The sequence below is a fragment of the Armigeres subalbatus genome, chromosome 1, assembly GCF_024139115.2.
Source record: "Armigeres subalbatus isolate Guangzhou_Male chromosome 1, GZ_Asu_2, whole genome shotgun sequence".
In the NCBI taxonomy this organism is placed as follows: Eukaryota; Metazoa; Arthropoda; class Insecta; order Diptera; family Culicidae; genus Armigeres; species Armigeres subalbatus.
In genome coordinates this window covers 54880586-54904515 of record NC_085139.1, presented here as the reverse complement: position 1 = coordinate 54904515, position 23930 = coordinate 54880586, and the positions used below count along the sequence as shown (strand labels likewise).

Sequence of the window (23930 nt, the reverse complement as noted above, 5' to 3'; positions counted from 1 at the left end):
ACATTTCGGCGGGAGCGAACGGCACTGCATTGCCGTCGGATGAATATCGCAGAAGGAAGCATCACCAACACACCGCATTGGCCCTGACGAAAGCGAGTAAACAAAGTGGGGGCCGGATGATGCTTTTTTATTTCACCCGGCAAGGGATATAGGGCGTCAATTTTAAAATGATTGGTAAAACGTTAAAACACATGTTAGCCGAAAATAGTTTAATTTTTCGGGTTCGAAATTTAATTTACTTTTAGATTAGCAACACGAAAGTCTAAATATTTCGATTAAAAACCATGTGTAAATATGTAGCCTAACATATAGGTGAAGATTTCGGCTATCTGTTGGTGGTGTTGGATTGCGTGGGAGTGCTCTCGGCTCTCAGATTTGACAAATCGATGTTTTAATCTTAAACGCAGAGAAGTCGTTTTAAAAATTTTATATTGAGTTATAGAAAATAAAAATTGTTATTGAAATATGTTTTTGAAAAAAAAAGTGGACCGAGCGAGCGTCGAACATAGACTCTCTGAGTGAGAGCCTAGAACGATACTCCTCAGCTATCTTTGCTTCTTGGAAGAGTGGTGATCGAAGTAGAACAAGTTATACGCAATTTGCACTGATCATCGGCTGCTTGTGCATTCGTGCGGCAACGCGCGGGTGCTGTGTTTAGGTTCCGTGGCATATTTAAATCATCTGACGTTGAAAAACATTACGATTGAGTTTACATCATGTGCTTTTGTGTCAATTCCGTCAATTCATTTAAATATGTCACCTAATATTCATATGTTTTGGTGTGCCGGGAAGCAACTTCAGAATCAATTTCAACATTTAATTTGAAACCTCTGTAGGCATTCTTCCTAGCGTTGCAGCAAATAATCCATATTGGCAAAACATGGTGGCCTAACAATTAATTTGTTTAATAAAACAATTTATTTTAGTAAATGGTTTTGATTTTTCTATAAATATTAATTTACTATATTCGTACCTTTTCGCTTGCATACCTTCTGTGTGGTTTTTGATAGTTAATCAATTCATGCTATACATAAGTCCTAAATCTTGGACTTCGCTAGACCAATTAATTGGAACATTCATGGTGACAACATATCTGTTTGAAGATTTCAAATAGCACTCGGATTATGTGGAAGAAGCTGATTTTCGGAAGGATTCGGAGAAAATTTTTCATTCTTGCAAATCAATGGAAATGTATCCAAACTTTTCTACGATCTACGCATATTTTGGATCATGTAGTAATCTAAGTTCGATCATTTAGTTTGTCGATGACTCATTCCGGAGGTTAAATTTCAAAACGTGTTTTATGGTGGACAGTTTGTTTTTTTTAATTTACCTAATAACAGAGTTAAAGCACTAGTGTGTAACAACTTATACTAAATGATAACAACATTAATTTTTTATTGGTCATTATTAGTCAGTATAAGTAAACAAAATGGGGACCGGGTGATGCTTGTTTATTTCACCCGGCAAGGGATATAGGGCGTCAATTTTAAAATGATTGTTAAAACGTTAAAACACATTTTAGCCGAAAGTGATTTGATTTTTCGGGTTCGAAATTTAATTTTCTTTTAGATTGGCAACATGAAAGTCTAATTATTTCGAGTAAAAGACTTGTGTAGTGCTGATATGTAGTCTAACATATAGGTAAATTCTTCGGCTACCTTTTGGTGGTGTTGGATTGCGTGGTGCTCTCGCCTGTCAGATTTGACAAATCGATGTTTTAATCTTTGTTTACAAACGCAGAGAAGTCGTTTTAAAAATTTGGCATTTAGTAAAATAAAAATTGTATAAAACTTATTTGTATTATACCAAAAAATTATGTTTAAAAAAAGAGGGTCAGGATGAGTGCCGAGTGCTCTCGGCTCTCAGATTTGACAAATCGATGTTTTAATCTTAAACGCAGAAAAGTCGTTTTAAAAATTTTATATTGAGTTATAGAAAATAAAATTGTTTATAAATAATACGTTTTTGAACAAAAAAAAGTGGACCGAACGAGCATCGAACATAGACGCTCTGAGTGAGAGCCTAGAACGATACCCCTCAGCCATCTTTGCTACTTGGATGAGAGGTGATCGAAGTATAACAGGTTATATGCAATTTGCACTGGTCATCGGCTGCTTGTGCATTCGTGCGGCAACGTACCTGGTGCTGTGTTTAGGTTCCGTGGCATATTTAAATCATCTGACGTTGAAAAACATATACGATTGAGTTTACGTTACGAGTGCTTTTGTGTCAATTCATTCAGATATGTCACCTAATATTCATAATGTTTTGGTGTGCAGGGAAGCAACTTCAGACTCAATTTCAACATTTGATTCGAATCCACTGTAATGCATTCTTCCTGGCGTTGCAACAAATAATTCATATTGGCACAGTATATGTAAAACATGGCTGGCCTAACAATTAGTTTGTAAATCAAACAATTTATTTTAGTAAATGGTTTTGTTTTTTTATAAATATTAACTTACTATATTCGTACCTTTTCGCTTGCATACCTTCTGTGTGGTTTTTGATAGTTAATTAATTCATGCTAGACATAAGTCCTAAATCTTGTACTTCGCTAGACCAATTAATTGGAACCCCATTCATAGTGACAACATATCTGTTTGAAGATTTCAAATAGCACTCGGATTATGTGGGAGAAGCTGAGTTTCGGAAGGATTCGGAGAAAATTTTTCTTTTTGGCTAGTCAATGGAAAATGTATCCAAACTTTTCTACAATCCAAACATGTTTTGGATCATGTAGTAATCTAAGTTTGATCATTTAGTTTGTCGATGACTCATACCAGAAGGTAAATTTTAAAACGTGTTTTATGGTGAACTTCTGGTGTGAATATTTTTCGACATTTAACCTCTGGAATGAGTTATTGACAAACTACAAAATTATCGAACCTATATTACTAAATGATCGAAAACATCCTTGCTATAATCCATAACAAATTACACTAAGGTAAACAACGATTTTTGATTCTCTGACACATTATTGGCACAAGTATGCTGATTTAGGTAACACCAGCTCTGTCACGAGTAATTTATCAAATTTTGTACAGGAGTTTACCTGTAGATCTGAGTGATCTGATAAATAAGTTTAGTTCAGTTCAGTATAATATATACAAAATCAAATTAAAATTAATCAACTTTAATCAAACCTTTGGTTAATCACTTCGAAATTTTCTCCATATGAAGAAACGCAACCCTAGTATCGAATTTGATCCGACTTAATAAAATCTGAAGAGAAGATTTTATTAAGTCGGATCAAATTCGTAAATTTTAGTATCTTAGTGGTTAAATATCAATGACAAAAACAGAACTGCTCATAAGCAAAAAATGAATTCTTATCTATATGATGAAGAATCATACTATTCCAGAAGGTGCCAGAAGCCTAAGCTGGATTCTGACTTCAAAACGGGAAACACTCGAAAATTTGTCATTAGACCAAAATTATGGATCATATTACCGAAGTTATGGATCATAATCACGATAAAAATTGTGCAAAATTTTATTTTTTTATTAAATGTAGTTTTCTATGGATAATTTTCAAAACATTTATAGATTATTTGTCATACGCTCATGGGAAAATAGCAGGCATGATATTGTTTTTCTTGATCATGTTTAAAGGTACATACTTGTTTTCCAATTATTTGATTTATTTTTTTTAATTTAGTTATGCTTAGTTATGGATCTTAAAATTATTCTTTATGGATAAGCCTGAACTATTTTATGGATTTAAGGTAGCGTTTTATGGAACATTCAGATGTTATTTATGGATCGTTGTTGTGCATTTAACGGTACAAAGTAAGGGCTGCCATAAACAAATGTGAAAAATAAGCCCTATTTAGTGTTATATTAGACTTGTATAATATGTTTGTCAACCCTTTTGAACGAGCGAGAAAGGCATCATCACCGCTAGGTGGATTAATCAGGGTTTTACACTTGTATTTGTTGCAAGATCAACACTCCGAAAAACGCTTTCAGTATGTCATAGCTCGCATTGATCGCCGCTTCACTTCACTTTGCTTATCACCAACCTCTTCGCTTCGCTTCTCTTCGCTCCCAGTATGTCATCAGCCTTAAAGTTGGGAGAGGTTGAAAACGGACGAAACCATCGCAGTGTTGCAGCAAAATTGTGAGAGAGCAAATAAAGCACTCACTCTCGCTCTTGCTTTTGATAGCATCACAGCGCGTGCAGTGAGCACATCTTGCAAGTATGCGGTCTTCGTAATCAGACAGACAGTCAATTATTGAAAATTTTATTGGTGTGTACTGATTGCCATTAATACGTACGAACAACATTTATTTTCTGAATCCCATTCATAATTACCATTCCCTACAGGTATTTGGGGACTGTCAGTGTTTGGTAAATTCATTCATTTCGAAACCAGTCAAGCATAAAACCAAGTGAAGTGATTTGTTTTAAAATAAACGTTAATTTGAGAAGACGTGAAGTTGTGCTTTTAACATAGTAAACCACCAGAGCTACAATTGTCACTGCGTTGAACTTAAACTAGTTCTTCAATCAACTGAGTAATTTACTGTTTGCTGGTGAATGTGAGGTGCGATGGCACGCGAGAAAACGTGTTTCGGGTGCATCAAAGTGTGAAGGCCCACTGAAGTTCGGCTGTAGTGGTGAGTGACGCACTGGTCGTCGCTGGTTGGGTGGTTGAATGGTGGTCGGTTCGCTCGCTTCGAACCAGTCAGTCAGTGCTCACAACGCTGCTGCTTCACAACAACACAACACATCACTCTACGAGTCCGGCTATCCACACGTTGTGGCCGTCCCCGCAAGCGCCAACACCATTCAAACGAACGAACAGCGATAGAAAGCCCCCCAAAGCAGAAGGAACTGGTCAGAGCCGATTTTGCGACGAACGGCGACCATAAAAAAGGCATCGAAAAAATATATAGGGAGCGAAGAGACTCGAACTCGCGCTCGCCTTGCTTTCGATTTCGCGTGAACGTGTGTTTATTGACTGGTGGTGCACTTGCGCAATAGGTGTCGCGTCTCGCGCTTGTTTCACATGTGTTGATAAAATTTGAAGCACACACGCACGGGAAAAGAGGAAAAAACGGTGGTGAAGAGATACAGTGTTAGGGGCTATTGAGCGAAAAGTGGTGGATTTTTATGTGATTTCGTAGTTGGCCGTGGAAGAATTCTGTCCCCAAACGCCTGCTGTGGTAGACCTCAGCGAGTTAAAAAGGGCGCTAGCAGGGGAATAACTTTGCGAAAAGTTTTGTTAGTCGTGGTTCCAAGGTGGTTCAAGGTGTTGCAATCGGAAATGGTGATCAAGTTAGTGCAGAATCGATGCAGTTTGGTACAATTAGTGCGAGATCCTGTTCTGTGAAATCAATTTTCGCTCGCGCAGCAGTGCCCTGTACGGGAATTTGTCAAAACGGGCTGCTAAACGTCAAAAAAGAAAAGTGAGAATCGGGGCTAACAAACCTTTGCGCTGACCATCATCTCAGAAGTAAAAACGCGTGAGAGCGAAGGAGAGAACCTCCTCGAGTCTCGTCGTCTCGACGGTCGTATGTGAGATTAGAGTTGAATATTGGTGAATTCGCCACGCGAGAGCGCGCACGCAGCAGTACATCGAACAACAGTGAGAGTGTGGTGACCATCGTCACAGTTTTCGTTTCTATCGCGTTCCGAGGCCCTCGACGATAGCTACAAGACCAACAGTGGGCATATTCCCCCGGTTTGAAAGAAGAGAAAGTCCCAGTGCCTGCGTTACAGTGGCTCTACAGGAGCAGCATTCGTCGGTCCAAAACATAGCGACCCTTCAACCCGCAGAGTGGTTTTATTTCGCCTCGCACCAGAGTCCCCCAAAAGCCGTCAAAGTGTATTCCCACGTAGATTGCCTCCAAAACATGGCCGCTGACGCCGCGATGGATACAACCTGCCCTAGTCCCGAGCTCGGGGATTCCCGAAAGCGGCCTCTCGACGACGGCACTGATGATGGAACTTCTAAACGCTCACACTTCAGCACCAACGGTAAGTTGTCACGAAATAAGAATTCCCTTCGTCTTCCCTGTCCACCAAACTCACTCTTCAAGGTTAGGCCCACATCTTATTTTGTTTATCATTATCAGACATTACATACCCATCAGCCTAAACCCCATTCTTCCCGAGTAAAACCGGGCAAGGATTAATCAATCAATTTCCTCAACTCGCTTCAAATTATTGCATTCTCCACCAAAAATACCCCTCGGTTCCAGCGCCGTCTCACACACTCTCTCGCCCTCTCTCACTCTGTATATGTCCACCAGTTCGCTTTTATCATATCACAATCATAGTTCACCTCGCTCATCCCTGGCTCCACGCACGGGGCCTCGCCGCCCTTCTGCCATGTTAGTGCCTGCAGCTCTCGCTTACTCCGTATCGTGTCACATTTCTTTGTACCCGTAATGATATGAAAAATTTCGGTTATCAGTCCCCACAATACAAACAAAACGCTACGGAAAAAAAATCACCATTCATCCGAAAATCGCTATATGTCCATTGTCGAAATGAAAACGTCGGCAGCGGCGGCAGTCAGTGGTGGCGGCTGCTGGGTCGGTCGGTGTTAAAAACTCATCCATCATCAGAAATATCATATCACGCAGCTCTCGCACACATCAACAACAGCACACCATCCGCAACACTGACGCGGCACGGCATTTTTGAGGAAGAAAAACAAATTTTCAATGACAGAGAACTAGGATAATCTTTTTCGATGGTTTCGTCGGTCGATTCATTCGAATTTTCGTGGAAGGCTTCTGGCGTGCATGCATTTGATTTGTATGCTTTGTTCTCACTTTCACAATGGGGATGAGTTATTTTTGATTTGCTTTTGTTATGCTCACTGTTACTCTCCTATTATGCATCGAGTGAATAATTCCATCACTGGGAAATGAGAATATTCTCGTATTGATAAAGAAGTTCTCATCTTGTTGTTTTTTGAGCGTTAGTAGCAAACAATTCAAGCTGTTTTGTGAATTAACAACTTTAAATGCTGAACAGTCTTAAGGTGAATTTTCCGAATGTTATTGTTTGAGCGCTATTCAACAGCATCATTCATGAAATAACCAAAATTTTGGGAAAACTTTAAGGCTTCTCTGAAGCTAACAATATGCCACGGAAACACTGAGAATTATTTACATCCTAGTGTCTGGGGAACCGTTTCTCATGGATAATTACATAGTTAACTCATGTAACGCATTTCAATTCTTATTTGTGATTCTGCGATGCAATATTGGATCTTCTGTGAGCAACATTCCGATTTAAAGCGAAAAGCTTATGAAATGAGATACCTTTTAAGGAACTCGATATGCTCTCCTTTTGTGTGTGAACATCCTAACCACCACTGGGTGGCAGTGATATTATGGAAGAAAGGAAAGCTGACTGTATTACAGTTAGATTTAGTGTTGGCTATATTGCAGTTCCAGTAACCTATTCAAGACTGGTATTCAAAGACCTGGGACGCGACTTACAAAAAGGAAAAAATGTAACGTTTGGCAGCAAAATGAAATTTCCATAAAGAATTAAAAATTTTCCTTAACAAATTTAAAAAATTTCAATACAGAAATTGCTTTGTTAAATTTTTAAAGGAAATTTTCATATTATTTTATTGTTCTAGGTGCCAATTGTCGCCATACATAAGAACAACTGTTTTAAAAAAAAATAAGTAAAAGGCATGCGGGTCGACTTTATATATCAAACGAAAGGTTTTACTTGCTGCTCCATAGAACAGCTGTGAAAACCACAATACAATTTGTTATAATTCCCAAAATTGATGAATCCATAAAATGAACGCATGCACCAGTTGAAGCACTATTTTTAATTTTGGTTCCTCATTAGGCAAATCCCATTGTTTTCTTATGGGATTGGCCAAATAGGGACCAGTAGTGCGACAACTGGTGCAAAGGACGTCAAAAATTAAGAAAAATCAATTTTTACAATTCTCGGGTACTTATTCAAAAGGACGTATGTGATTTTGTACACAAAGATTAAAACGTCGATTTGTCCAATCTGATGACACTCCCACGCAAACCAACACTGCCAACAGGTAGCCGAAGGCTTCCCCTACCTGTCTGTGTTGATGGTTTGCGTAGGAGTGCTATCAGATTGGACAAATCGACGTTTGAATCTTTGTTTACAAAATCACATACGTCCTTTTGAATAAGTACCCGAGAATTATGCTTTGCTTGTTTTGGAATGAATGAAATGGAAATGAATATGCTTTATCGATCTGAACGGTGTTTTGCGGTGAATTGATTGGCCATTTCGTATATAAAGCACTAGTGCGACAACTGGTGCTATAGCCACGACTGGTACATCTATCCTATATTGATTTTTTTTGTGGAAAATTTTTAATTTTTAGTGGAAAAAAATCATATTGTGGAAAAGTTTGTAATTCTTTATTGCTGATATTGATTTATATATGGGAATTTTGTCTTCTTACAATATTTGTTTGTGAGCTTACATTTTTTTTTGTATAAGAAATGTTATGAGGAATTGTTAGAAAATCTAACAGTCGCTGGTTGGGTGTGTATGATCCCAAATAAATTAAATAATTCGCGAATTGGAAACACTTTTATTGTGCTAGAAACACGGGACTTAGGAGAAACATTTGATGGCCAGTCAATGGAAAAAGAAGCAGTGACTTTGCAAGTCTCGTCACAGTTCAAGGCCAGTCTGACGTCATTGTTATTTACAATAAGCACAAGTCACATGTCACACACACTCAATACGGGATTAACGCACAACTGTCAAGAAGAATAACGAGCTTCTCGAAGAAAGGATTCTCAGCCTCTTGAAAACAAGCTTGCGAACCTCTTAATAGGAGCCTTCGGAGCCTCTAGAAAAGAACTTTCCGAGCCTTTTAAAAGGAGGCTTCCGAGCCTCTTGAAAGGAGGCTTCCGAGCCTCTTGAAAGGAGGCTTCCGAGCCTCTTGAAAGGAGGCTTCCGAGCCTCTTGAAAGGAGGCTTCCGAGCCTCTTGAAAGGAGGCTTCCGAGCCTCTTGAAAGGAGGCTTCTGAGCCTCTTGGAAGGAGGCTTCTGAGCCTCTTGAAAGGAGGCTTCTGAGCCTCTTGAAAGGAGGCTTCCGAGCCTCTTGAAAGGAGGCTTCTGAGGCCTCTTGAAAGGAGGCTTCCTGAGCCTCTTGAAGGAGGCTTCTGAGCCTCTTGAAAGGAGGCTTCCGAGCCTCTTGAAAGGAGGCTTCTGAGCCTCTTGAAGGAGGCTTCTGAGCCTCTTGAAAGGAGGCTTCCGAGCCTCTTGAAAGGAGGCTTCTGAGCCTCTTGAAAGGATGCTTTGAGCCTCTTGAAAGGAGGCTTCTGAGCCTCTTGAAAGGAGGCTTGAGCCTCTTGAAAGGAGGCTTCCTGAGCCTCTTGAAAGGAGGCTCTGAGCCTCTTGAAAGGAGGCTTCTGAGCCTCTTGAAAGGAGGCTTCCGGGCCTCTTGAAAGGAGGCTCTGAGCCTCTTGAAAGGAGGCTTCCAGCCTCTTGAAAGGAGGCCTGAGCCTCTTGAAAGGAGGCCTGAGCCTCTTGAAAGGAGGCTTCCAGGCCTCTTGAAGGAGGCTTCCGAGCCTCTTGAAAGGAGGCCTGAGCCTCTTGAAAGGAGGCTTCCGAGCCTCATGAAAGGAGGCTTCCGAGCCTCTTGAAAGGAGGCTTCCGAGCCTCTTGAAAGGAGGCTTCCGAGCCTCTTGAAAGGAGGCTTCCGAGCCTCTTGAAAGGAGGCTTCCGAGTCTCTTGAAAGGAGAAAATTTTGAAAAATTGCCAGATGAGATGGGTGTCTGAAATTTAACGTGGACAGGCTTTAGTTCAGGGCAGTTCGGTAGATTTATGTCCTTGGGAACGAAATGCACTGAATAAGTCTTATTCCAGCACGCTTTTAGAATAATTACATGAAGCTAAATCCAGCCAAAATAAAGGTTTTTCAATGTGCTACTCCAAAAATGGCAAAAGACGTTTTTGTTGACACTCAGTCTCATAAATTTCACCACTGATGCTACTTGTTTGACGAAAATTTCGCTTCGATTTCCAAAGGTGCCTGCCGAATTAGGAATTGCGATGCAAATTTTGACATTTTCTTCTTTTGAAACGATCATATATTTGGAATTTATCTTTCCCGGTGTAAAATTCCTGCCCTGCCGTTTTGTATTTGGTCAATAGCTCCGTGTAGAGCTTCCTAGCACGGGTCTTGGCAACAGTTTTCTGCCGTTCATCACGATTTGGGAAGTTTTGAACCTTTTTGGCTTTTAATCCAGCTCTTGCCTACACCTGTGTGACGTAACTTTGGATAACGCCTACCTTTTTGGCAACATAAATGTTGATATGTTGGGATTTCTGGTGAAATTACTTCTAACCATTCTAACCACATTTCACAAACAGCTACTGGAATGATTTATTGCTTAATGATACATTGAATCAGAATCTAACTAACCATTCCTGCTAGCAATACACCCGATTCTTTTTTTTTACACGGGAGATGTGTTTCGTTTCATGCTTGACAAAGAAAATCTCAAATTCTGGCGATTAGACTGAGCATTTTTGGCTTTCCAGCCTTTTCAATATTTAAGTGATTATTTTTTGTATGGATGTCTACCGAAAAGAACGGTTTTAAACAGTTGAAAATATTTATAAAGCCACCACGAGCTCCATACAAGTTAAGTGGCTTTATAAATATTTCGAACTGAAACGTGCCTTTTCAGTAAACATGAATACAAAAAATAATCATTAATTGAAAATGTAGGTCATTTAAGGCTGGGATGCCAAATATGTGCTCAATCTAATCGTTAGAAATCGAAATTTTGATCCTCAAACATGACCATTTCGTGTAAAAATCAACAAATGCGTTATAATTATTTCCAGACAAATTATAATCATAATTCGACAAATTGCCTTGATATTTGGACTCATAGTTTTAGCACAAACTACACACCTAACCAGCCAATCTTAGATTTTCCGCATAAGAATCTGCCAGATCCTGTATAAGATCAGGACATTTGCGGAATTATTAGATTCTTATACAAAAATTGTACGCTGCTTATACAGGTATTGTAAAAAAAGCCTGCAAAATTGTAAGGTCTTCTACAATATTTGAATAAGAATCTTGCAATTTCGCATATGTCCAATTCTCATCCAAATGTTGACAGGTTTGTATACAGAATTGTAAGAAAATCTGACATCTGCTAGTTGGGTGTATGATTATATAAAACTTGAGCGAGAAGTGATAAGAATTAAAACGCTTAGTGAGCCTCAAAAAATGCAAATAGGCCTGATATGCGGTTCTGGGCAGTATAGTTATACAAAAAATCTCAATTATTTCATAGCTACCGGCGACTGGCGAGGGTTTTGTGGGGGGCTGGGAATCGAACCCATGACCATTCGCTTGAAAGGCGAACGTGTAGCCAACTACACTACGGGACCCCCCCTTGCGAAGATTATTCTTAAAGGCCAAATAAAAAAAAATTGTCGCTGTTTTGTTCTGGCGATCCGATATGGATTCTTTGAATAAATCTTCCCTTCGCAGAATTATCTAGACTTATTATACATGTGCTCTGAAATCGGGCGAGCTTTCCATAAAGTTCTCTGTTTAGAGGTTCAAACACTGATTATTCATTTAACAGAATTCTCTAAGGATTCAGTCAAAGAATCTTCGAGCACTATTCTATGAATTCTTCAACAAAATCCATCAAATGATGCTCTTTAAATTTCTTCTTCAGGGGTTTCTATCAAAGCTCATCCTGTTTTCTGCAACTTACACAGATTTTGTTATAATTCAACTCAAAAAGTCTTTAAACTTTTTCAAAACTAAAAATCTTTAATAAATCAACAACAGTCGACTCTCCACATCTCGATGTTCTATCTCTCGATATCTCTCCCTACGTCGATGATTTTCTCGGTCTCTTCAATATACATACATTTGGTGATTCTATATCTCGATAATTTGCCATCCAAACTACGAGCTATATCACTTGATATAGAGTAGCTTGACATCAAAGTTCACAAATCTAATTTTTACTGTAAATAATGCATATGACGTCGCATGTCAAGATTCTCTGTATCAAGTATATCATATATGTATCACCAGTCTGATCGTAGTCTAACCTTTCTAAATCGATATCTCTCTATCTCGATGTGTCCTGGTCATATTTTGTTCAGGATTCTCTCTCCCAATGTCGATATATTCATTTTTCTAGGCTCCTAGACCATTTTTGGAAAATAACAAACACACGACACCAAGAGATGACATTTGTTTTGCTGTCATTTTCATATCAACGAGCTTTTTTCAATCTAGTACCCATTTCAATTTTCCTTTCATTCCTCGATCTCAGGTCCATTCAATATCGAGATGTGTAGAAGTGACTGTAGTTTCTTAAAAACAATGCTCCAACTGGAATCAAAACAACTTGATGAAGCATTTCAGCTGGATGGAAACCCAGTCTATCTCAATTTGCATTATGAATACGAAACTTTTTAATAGTTCCAAGTTGACTCACTTAAGCAAGACTTGCTCATATACTGAAGTGACCAGACGTCCCGGATTATGCGGGACTGTCCTGGATTCAGCATAATTGACCCGCATTGCAAGGCGTCCCGGAAAACGTCCCGCATTCCATGATGATTCTTTAAAGTTTGGAAAATCTATGAAACCTATAAGAAATGGGTGTTTTGCAAGCAAAGAGATCCAAATACAGATATGTTCCGTTTTTATCAACACGGTCCGTGATTTTCAGTTGATAAAATCGGAACAGTGACAAAATCGGAATAATTTTCTATAACGATTTTTTTAGCTAAAATTTTAGTAAAAATGATATACCTACTGCTGGCAAAACTCTAGACTTTCAGTTTCTAACATTTTTAAATGCTAAGGGGCTGAACATAAACCACGTGAACATGCCAGTGGGAGGGTTAGTGAAAAGAGACCAAAGTTATCCCGACTAGAAGAGCATAACTAAAACTTAACACAATTTTAACATATTGTGATCTTTATAACTTATTTTGATACAATTTTGTTCTTAGTAGCCATTATCTTTCGAATGTTGTAACAGGATTTTAACATAATAAGATTAAGAAAATGCTTATTACCAAATTACTCAACAGTAGGCAATTAAAATAGATGTAGCAAAGTCTACTGTCATAGATAAAACAAACGCTGATATAATTTGAAAAAGTTGTCTAATTTGTAATGTTCTTAGTTTCATGTTCTTGAAAAATATTCTTGTTCAGAAAAAAACTAATATTTCTAAATGTTGATCACAATCTGGAGACCTATCACAACCTGTAATTGCACAGTAAACAATGTATTTTGTATCTGATTCTGTTATAAGTTTCTAATAAAATATGTTATTTTTATGATAAAATTTTTACAAAATTTGATAGTTTTTTGTTTCCAGTAGTGTAATTTTTGATAGAAATTTAGATATTTTAACAACATTCTGCACCATATTTCTAACAAATTTAGTTATAAAAATTTTGTATAACATAATAACATATTGTGATATAATTTTGATATGACCTTCTAGTCGGGATTATACATAGGAAATGCATAATTATCATCAATGGTAACTGGTTCCTCAACCTGGCAAGTAAGGAGTGTATCAAGGTAACGTTCATAAACTATGTCACGCAAAAATTACCCATTTCAACCCCTTCTTTTTTCATTGTCCCACTTTTAGTATGATATTTCCTAAAAATTGATATGAGTAGTCACATTTTTAAAAACCCTCTCCATTCCACTAAACGCGTGACGTAATTCATGGACTTTCCCCAAGATAAATTGGCATCCGTAACAAAAAATTTGAAAATATTTGACATCCTTAGCCCTTTCGGGGCGGATGGGTCATATAAGCCCAGCGATGGGTCATATATGCCTAGGTCCCCAGTTTCTTCAGGTCAAGATTGGCTACTAGGGTGTCCCAAAAAAAATCGATGTTCGAAAAGTCATGGTGCTCAACCCTGAAATGAAAGATATACCTGTCTGGATGATTTTTGTAGAACAAACCGAATTTCTAAAAAATCGTTTAGAGGTCGCGCTAGATCGATTTTTAAAAAATGACCTTTTTTTAGGTAAAAAATCAAATATTGGGTCCTTTCACAATTTTTTGAGGGTCACCCATTCGTTTTATATTTTTTTATTTTTCTGTGGATCTTTGCCCATTGTCTCCATGAATTAGTTTTTGGTATTATGTGTTTTTACAGTCTGCAGAACTTTTTAAATATCGAGAAAAGAACATTTTTTTGACTAATTTTCGAAGTTATTTCATTCTCACACAAAAATAATTTTTCTCATTCAGAAAACTTACATACTACAAAGAGCTATTTATAAGGAGTATTTTCATAAAAAAAGATCCAAGAAATGTTGTTCTGGGGCTGAGATATAGCAGTTTTAGTAAATAGTCAAAAAGTGTACAAATTCGGTACTTTTTCTTTACATGTTATAATTTCATCAAGATTGCACCAATATTTTAATTTAAATTAAAAACAATTCAAAAGCAAATAAATGGGAATATTTTCAAGGCAACATAGCTTTTCTTTCCGATGGAGTTCGTTACCTGAATTACAGGATTTGGTCGGAGTATATGGATGGAGCCAGATATAAAATTATATCACACCCAACAGTTAATATGTAGCAATATACAAGTAATCAGCTTTACTATGATCTCTTTATTAGTTTTGATTCAATCATAGTATGCTTTTCACCGTTTATAAAAAACAAGGCAGGCTCAGCACGTATGTAAACATTCAGTTTGAACGTAAACATGTGTCGTCACTACCCGACTAGAACAGCATAACAAAAATTGAACACAATTTTAACATATTGTGATATTTATAACTTATTTCGATACAATTTTGTTCTCAGTAGCCTTTATCTTTCAAATGTTGTAACAGGATTATATCATAATATGATTTGAAAAATGCTCAACACCGAATTGCCTAACAATAGGCAATTAAAATAAATGTAGCAAAGTCTCCCAGCCATAGATATCACAACGCTGATATAATTTGAAAATGTTGCCTTATTTGTAATGTTGTTTCATGTTTCATGTTCTCGAAAAATATTCTTGTTCAGACAAAAACAAAAAAAATATGATTAATGATTAATTATTTTAGAGCGTCTTAGGGGAAATGCTATAAACACTGAAGAAGTTTCCAAGTAGGAAACGAAATACGTATCTGCTTGTTGATACATAAAAGTGAATAGTGGAAGTAAATGGAAGAATAATAGTCTTTTAACCTTTTAACCTTAAAAAAAATATGATTGTTGATCACAATCTGGAGACCTATCACGACCTGTAAATGCACTGCACAGAAACAATATATTTTGTATCTGATTCTGTTATAAATTTCTAACAAAATATGTTATTTTTATGATAAAATTATAACAAAATTAGATAGTTTTTTGTTTCCAGTAGTGTAGTTTTTGATAGAAATTTAGATATTTTAACAACATCCTGCACCATGTTTCTAACAAATTTTGTTATAAAAATTTAGTATAACATAATAACATAGCATGATATAATTTTGATATGACCTTCTAGTCGGGTACTATCTTCGCACAAGCTGAACTGAGATGATGCTCTACGGTCTCAGCATGCTTACTTCTGTACTCTAACATGTGGCGATAAAATATGCGTCACTCTTGACGTGTCACTTTTCTTACGATTCTACCTTGTTGTCTGTATACCGTGATGCTTTTGATATGTCATATGACAGTCAAACAATTTTTTTCGTCGTATCAGTTCGACAGCTTTTCCATGAGCTCACTTGAGATATTGCAAAAGTAAAAATGGAATAAACTTGAAGTAAAAACGAAAAAATGACACTTCAAGTGAGACGCATATTTTATCGCCACATGTTAGAGTACAAAATTAAGCATGCTGAGACCGTAGAGCATCGTCTCAGTTCAGCTTGTGCGAAGATAGTAGTGACGACACATGTTTACGTTCAAACTGAATGTTTACATACGTACTGAGCCTGCCTTGTTTTTTATAAACCGTGAAAAGCATCCTATGATTGAATCAAAACTAATAAAGAGATCATAGTAAACCTGATTACTTGTATATTGCTACATATTAACTGTTGGGTGCGATATAATTTTATAACTGGCTCCATCCATATACTCCGACCAAATCCTGTAATTCAGGTAACGAACTCCATCGGAAAGAAAAGCTATGTTACCTAGAAAATATTCCCATTTATTTGCTTTTGAATTGTTTTTAATTTAAATTAAAATATTGGTGCAATCTTGATGAAATTATAACATGCAAAGAAAAAGTACCGAATTTGTACACTTTTGGCTATTTACTGAAACTGCTATATCTCAGCCCCAGAACAACATTTCTTGGATCTTTTTTTATGAAAATACTCCTTATAAATAGCTCTTTGTAGTATGTAAGTTTTTCTGAATGAGAAAATTTTTTTTTTTGTGTGAGAATGAAATAACTTCGAAAATTAGTCAAAAAAATGTTCTTTTCTCGATATTTAAAAAGTTCTGCAGACTGTAAAAACACATAATACCAAAAACTAATTCATGGAGACAATGGGCAAAGATCCCTAGAAAAATAAAAAAATATAAAACGAGTGGGTGAACTTAAAAAAAATTGTGAAAGGACCCAATATTTGATTTTTTACTTAAAAAAAGCTCATTTTTCAAAAATCGATCTAGCGCGACCTCTAAACGATTTTTTAGAAATTCGGTTTGTTCTACAAAAATTATCCAGACAGGTATATCTTTTATTTCAGGGTTGAGCACCATGACTTTTCGAACATCGATTTTTTTTGGGACACCCTATTGGCTACACCCTGAAGAACTAGATATCCAAAACGTTTGAAAGGTTTTGCTTCTTACAGCATGCAGATGAACCTGAAAAAATCGGATCCCATATCACATTGTTCAATAAATCTAAGCACTCAATCAAGTTAGTCGTCTTGGTCGTTGAGACAGTGATTAGTTTTCTCGAATGGAGACGAGCCAGCCTAGGGCTAAAAGTCTCCTTAACAAAGATACAAAAAAAATCTGGAATACGAGATGCTCAAGGTTCTTCAAAACGTTCTGCATTTCAGCCTACGGTATCTACCATATCAACCAAAGCTTATGAAATGCCTTCATCATCGGTATATGCCCAGTCCAGTCCAATAGGCACATACGCATCATGTAAATCCAATTTTCTCGAATACGTGATGTTCAAGGTACTCCAAAGCGTTTCCATGCTCAACCCAAAGTATCTACCAGACAACTAAGGTTTTTTACAATGCCCTCAACATCGATATGTACCCAACCTTGTTCAATAAGCATATGCATAATAAGCACCATGAAAACCTATTTTTTTTGAATTCTAGATGTTTAAGATACTTGAAAACATTCCCGAATTCAGCTCAAGGTATGTGCCAGTTCAATCAAGGTTTTTGAAATGTTCTTATCTTCAACATATGCTTAATATATCCAATAGAAATAATGTAAACCCAAATTTCTGGAATACAAGGGGTTCATGGGACTCCAAAACGTTCTCGAGTTCAGTTCAAAGTATCTACTAGATCAATCATGACTTTTGCAATGTCCTCATCGTCAGTGTGTACCAAATGTACCAATAGCATAAAATCCTAATTTTCATGACTATATGATATCCAAGGAGTCTACAGTTAGCCTTGAGAGCATAGACGTAGGATTGCGTAGGAATAAGAAGATGTCCAAGGTCCTCCAAAATGATCTTGAGTTAAGATCAAGATATCTACTAGATGCACAATAACTAATGAGATGTTTGTGTTGAGCAATTTAGACGCGGACTTTTTCGTTGAGGCGTATAACGGACTTGGATGATTCAATCGAACAATACGACTTCCAGAATATTTTAGCCAACCATAAAGCCCTGCAATGGCTAGTACAAGTAATTATTGAAGTCATATAAGCTAAAATGAGCTCACTGGGATGTCAGCTATATAATAAAAATAGAATGGTCTGTGTTCGTATCCGCATAACTCGAAAACGGCTGGATGGATTTTCTTCTTTTCTTCTTCTTTATGTTCGTCATAGTTTCCGACGGGTTTATATGATATTTCCTCATGCAAAAATCATTAGTATAGTTGAGTGAATCATGAAAACCAAAACAAAGAATTTCGAATGGATTTTTTATAACGCGCATTTTCGCCTACTATGCAGGACAACGTCTGCCGGGTCGACTAGTATCTAATATCATCCAAAAGTTAGATCATTGGATAGGTCAAGGTCGTTTTGAAAATTTGGTATTCAGATGATCTGAGATCCAGGATTTTTTGAAGCGATGTAATACAGTCGGTGTCAAAATGTGGAACAGAAGATCTTGATAATTGTTCGAAAGGACTATCAAACCGTGAAATTTTTTTAGTATGGCATCATTTGTTTCAACGATTCAATATCGAGTCTTAACACATCAACTGTAGCTTGTAAAAGAATTAAGTGATATCATCCTACAAGCTCGATGGAGCTGCTGGAATGCACGGAAATATCATTTAGGACTTGATTGATCGAGTAGATAACATGTTCCGAACTCCAGGACGTTTTGGAGAACCTGCCGGCCTGTAGTAAAAGTAATAAGTGAAATCCTATCGATTCAATTTACCTGGTAATATGTTCAACGATACACGAATACGTCGTTCAGGGCTTACTAGTTCGGGTATATCACAGGTTCTGAACTCCAAGACGTTTTGGAGACCCCGAATTAGTTGATGTTTATTCAAAACTCGATCAATTTATGTCTTATGATCACATAGATATTTTAAGACATATATATCATATCAACTCCAGAATAGTTTGGACGGCTAAGAACATCCGAAAAAGTTTTTCAACGATTTTTCACTTATATCAGAACACTACATAACAATGTAATCCTTCGTCCTGAAGTAATAAAGGGCAAACAAACCGACATCTTGTTACTTTTATTTCGATGAAGGGAAGTCGGTGAAGAGAATCCTTTCTTGTTAGTTAACGTTAGTGCTTGAAATATTATAAATACAACATTTGACCAAAACCTAACCCAAGTTAGTTTATTTTAAAGGCTAAATCTCTAAAAAATGATTGTTGATGAAAACGGAATAATGTCGTTGACGAAATCGGAGCGTGACAAAATCGGAGGGTGATAAAATCGGAACATATCTGTATTCAGAAAAAGGTTAACTTGGGCAGTCTAGAGGGTCAACTAATCTAAATAATATCGGGATCGCACACTCATCTCATAATACACAATATACACTGAAATCAGTTTTTTACGTATTTCGATTAATCCGCAACAATGCATAATTCCCAAAAATCCGCACAAAAATAACTATTTCAACGAAAATTAATTTTCTGCGACTCCCACGTGTTTCCGGAGCCGGAAAATCATGTAAAAACAGTCGCCTAAAAACGATTCGTGTGAAAGACGACGCTAGTGTACTATACAATATCCTCAGACGAAGCATTGATTGTAAAACATTTGTTATTTCAAAAATACTTTAAAATCCCAAGATTTTGATGTACTTGTTTGTATGAAATCGAGTAGCTACCATCATACTGGGTGTAGTTCACCCAGGTTTTTTTTACGCGGTTGGAATTCATTAACTTCTCGGTTAACCTGAACTTTTACAGCTTTTCAAATACCCCCTGAATTTTCTTAGATTTTTTGTGAATTTTTTGGTGGGGTTAACTCATTGCTTCATTGACGCTGAAGGCCTTAAACGGCCAAAACCAAACCTGGGTGTAAGTTAATAGGACAAAACATCTTTTGAAACGATTTGATACGCTTGTGTCCTGGATTGGCCCAAGAAATATCTGGTCACTTTATTATATACCATTCTATGTTATAGAATCATGATTCTCTGATCAACCATATCTGGTTAGTCATGAAATAGTAGTTTATGTAACTAGTTGCAGAAGATGATTTTTCAGCACGAGTTGCACGTATATCCAACGAGGCTTGCCGAGTAGGATAAAACTACGAGTGCTGAAAAAAACAAGTTTTGCAACGAGTTGCACACGCTATTTTTTGCAATGACGAAAAATGGGGTTGAATTTGTTAAATCAGCACCAAAATTGTACAGTCTTATTTACTCCACGTGTCATTCTTGCCAATGAATTATGTTGCGGCATAGAACAAACAGACTTCATGTTATCGTACCACATTTCATAGCTCGACCAGCCATGTAGCGATAGATAAACTTGCAATTGGAAAATGTTGGATTTGAGTGCATAATGGTCATAAAAGCACCTATTTCCTTGGTATGGCAAAGTAGGCCATTTTATCACTCATAGACGAACTGTAAACCAGATATTATGATCAGGAATTTCAAAAAAGTAATTATGAATTGGTCAACATTAGAAATATTGATCGAAGAGACACTACCTCGTGATGCTCTAGCTCCTTTAGATTATTTTTCATTTTTTTAATTCTCGGTATCTCCAGATGCCTTTTTACACGCATTGAATCATCAATACTGCGTGTTGAATATAATTCAGCTGTCAAGAATGATTCCCCGGTTCGATCTTCCTCTACTTAATTATCACCGCGTGCGTCAGAGCTTCTTCACGATTGAAAACAATTGCCAAAATAATCGCCACCGAGTCGAGACCATTGTTTTGGTTTTTCTTCCCCCGCGTGTGTGCCGCAAACCCACCACCGCCCATCAAAAGAAGCATCGCAGCGAGCCATAACCGAAGAAGCCGGGACGAGATTACCGTTTGACATTGAGTAATGGCCGTCGTCGTTGTCGGTGTGCCGCGGCCTGCTTCCGATTCGAACCAATTTGGTTTCTGCCTGTTCGATAGTTGCAGTCGTAATTTCGATGTAATTGGGCCAGCATGAGTTGTGGGCGAAGACTCATATTACGAACTGTGAATTGATCTCTTCGTTCCTGTTGGGACGTAAACCAACCGGCTTGGGACATGCTCTAACCACCGTGTGACTCATTCCAACTGATAACGATCGATGGGTAAAAACAAAATCGTCGACAGACAATCGGTTAGTTCAGGTACCATTGCAATTCAAACAAAACTAGAATGAAGTTAGTCATTCATAGCCATTTAGTGCAGCTACAGGCAGCAGACGCCTTCCGTTTTATTTGCCGCAGGCGTACCTGCATGAATTGCATTATTTAGTCATGCCAGAAACGCTATAGCTGAAACTGGGAGTAAATAAGAAGCCACAAAATATTTACAGTGCATTGCAATTTGATGCACTTGCCCATATGAGTGTGCGTGTAACGATGTCAAGTGGGTGTTGAATTGCAGCGTGCCTTCCCCGCCGGCAGCCCGGTGAGGGCACGCGTCAACAACTTGACGATGAAGTAACTCTGACGCTCTCTGACGGTGTTCCGTGGTAAGAACAGCGGTATTATTGCTCCATGGAATTGGGTGGAGAATTGGAGATAAACCCGCATACCGATGTAGTAGCAAAAATGGATGATATTTCAAAAAGGCATCTGAACTTCACAAAAAAAACTAATATAGAAGAATATAAACTTGGCTTGTGTTCACAAAGCAAGCTTTACCGTGTGTATCTGTACAGCACCGAAATCCGTCCACCTGATGAGATATCAATAAATTAAAAGGGGTTTAAAGGTATGTAATGATTTTGGAAAAAAATTCTTATCCTGATCAGATACTTGACAATAAGCTTTGAGGGAATTGAAATGGAAAGTAGGCTTTGGAATTGAAACAACAAAAATCCAAAACAAATCGCTACCCAGCAAAGTTTCTGCCGCCATTTTTATTGCGAGTAGAGCATAATTGTACCCAAAGTAACTGTGTTCGAGTTGCTTATTGCGTATCATTACATAAGATAAGCGGAATACAAATCGAAGGGATCACCTCTCAAGGTGCGTATTGACCTGTTTACAATGGTAATTTAGTCAATCAGTCTGCTTCAATTTAAATATTTAGTTAAAAAATAGTCGTACGGATTTTTTCCACCGTGGACGTATTGCGATTCAGGAGTAGTTGATTTATTTCATTATTTTATCATATTTTTCGTAGTTTTTAATGTGCAATGTGCAACACTTCAAAAGTAGAAGCCTTCATGCTCCTGTGTAGATGACAAACGTTTCATTTGCATTTCATTTCTATTTTCTAGTAACTATTTAATATTCTAAGATGCTTAAGTGTACGGATTTTGATGCCCCACGGTACGAGGTTCTAACAGAAGCTTGAAAAGTTTCGCTTGCAACGGAATCATTGAAGGCTGCTCGTTTGTGCCCACCTTCCTTGAATGAGTGAACGCTCATTCTGCTATCGAGACGAGCCAGCCTATGGCTGAAAGTCTCGTTAATAAAGACAAAAAAAATCGCTCATTCTTATAAACTTAGAAAGCTACTCACCTATGTTTGTAAGGCTTTCCGTAGTAAACTAAAAGGCTTTTTAAAGAATGCATGAGACTTTCCACGAATGTACGAGACTCTCTGTACAACTGTGGAGAGCCTCACCGAAACAACTATTGGATATTTTTTTTCTCAAAATTCAAGAAGTCCATTGAAAGTTTGCATTAACTATTAGCCAAATACAGGCCGGACTCGATTATCCGGAGTGTTGAAAAAAATTTCACTCCGGATAATCGAGCCATTTTTTTGTTGTTGCTGAAAATTAAACTTTTGCTCAAATAATCTTTATTTTTGTTATATAACATCTAATAAAATATCCCGTTGGTCTGTTCATGGATTCTGACTACCGTTAGAGGTCAGCGCCGATCCAAAAATCGTCGGTGGCAACGTTTGTCATAATTTTGGTCGACGATGGCTTGGCGACTTTTTTATTACGTTTATAACGTAAAGTTTTTTTTTTCAGGATATTTCAAGACATTAACGGGAAAATCCTTTTAATTTCTCCGGAAAAATCTAATGAGCTGTCCTAGGAGATTCTTCCAAATTTTTAAGATTTTTCAATAGGAATTGCTCTAAAGTTTTCACGATTTCTTTGAAATTTTCACGGGAAATTGTTTAGGAGTTTGCCTATGCCACTGGGCAGGCATGCTTCGAATTCAACAGAATTTCCTTGCGATTTTTTTAAGTTTCACAAAAACTGTTTCCAACAGAATTTCAACTGGATTTTTAACGGAATTTCTTTGGATTTCTACGTGAAATTCCTTATGTTGTATATTAGTAATTCTTTGGAAATTCAACGAGAAAATTTTCAAAAGACGAAGGGTTGTTTGGTTGAAAGTAATTTTACCGAATATCACATGGCCGAATAATACGTTAAGCCGAAAGCTATCTAGCCGAATTCCATTTGTCCGATACGGTTATGATGTGGAAAATGGATTGGCGGTACGACGTCATTTGGACTAAAAATCCGTATGCCCTAACAGGTCGTTTGGTCGAATAGGCCTTGTCATCGAAAATTCCATTTGCCCGAAACGGTAGTTTAGCAGGAAGGACAATTTGGCCGAAAATGTTATTCGGCTGATCGGATTATACGGCGAAAAACGTCGACTCGTTCAGCCAAACGCCATTTTCGAACAAATGAGCTGTCGGAGCAAACGTCTTTTTCGGCCAAATTATCAGTTCGGTCGTATGATCTTCACCCGTACGTCGCAAACCGTTTTCGAACTTATGTCACCTCGTTCGGTCAAGCAGCATTTTCGGTCAAACGATTTTTTTCGGCAGCTCGGGCAAACAACACCATATGTTCATTTTGGACAAATGGCCCTTTTCTACCAAACGACCATCTAGGCCTTTTTGGCTAAATGACCTATTCGATTAGACGACTTTTCAATCAAAAGACCTGTTCGCCCGAACGACATTATCGGCCATATGTCTATTTCGGCCAAATTATTTTATGCCTGTCGAGTTTCGGATTAATGACATATTCGGCCAAACAACAAACTGCACTTCCCCGTCAAAACATTTGATTTCAACGTGAATTTGTGTGCCTTCTGAAATTTGCGTAGGTAATTCTTTAAGATTTACCGGAAAATTTCTGGAATTTGCATTGTTAGTGGCGTCAGTCGTCTAAA

General features: G+C 37.5%; 1 protein-coding gene across 2 annotated transcripts in view; it reads left to right on the top strand.

The window, feature by feature from the left end:
- The first annotated feature begins 4420 nt into the window (after positions 1-4420).
- The window catches only part of LOC134225734 (RNA-binding protein Pasilla), a 247550-nt gene continuing 228040 nt past the window's right edge, over positions 4421-23930 (top strand). The window contains exon 1 of one of the 2 annotated variants that reach the window (XM_062706084.1): positions 4421-5989. In XM_062706084.1, coding sequence (XP_062562068.1) covers positions 5866-5989 — 124 coding nt within the window. In that variant the 5' untranslated portion in view covers positions 4421-5865. The remainder of the gene's footprint in view (positions 5990-23930) is intronic. The other variant, XM_062706062.1, reaches the window with a different exon arrangement.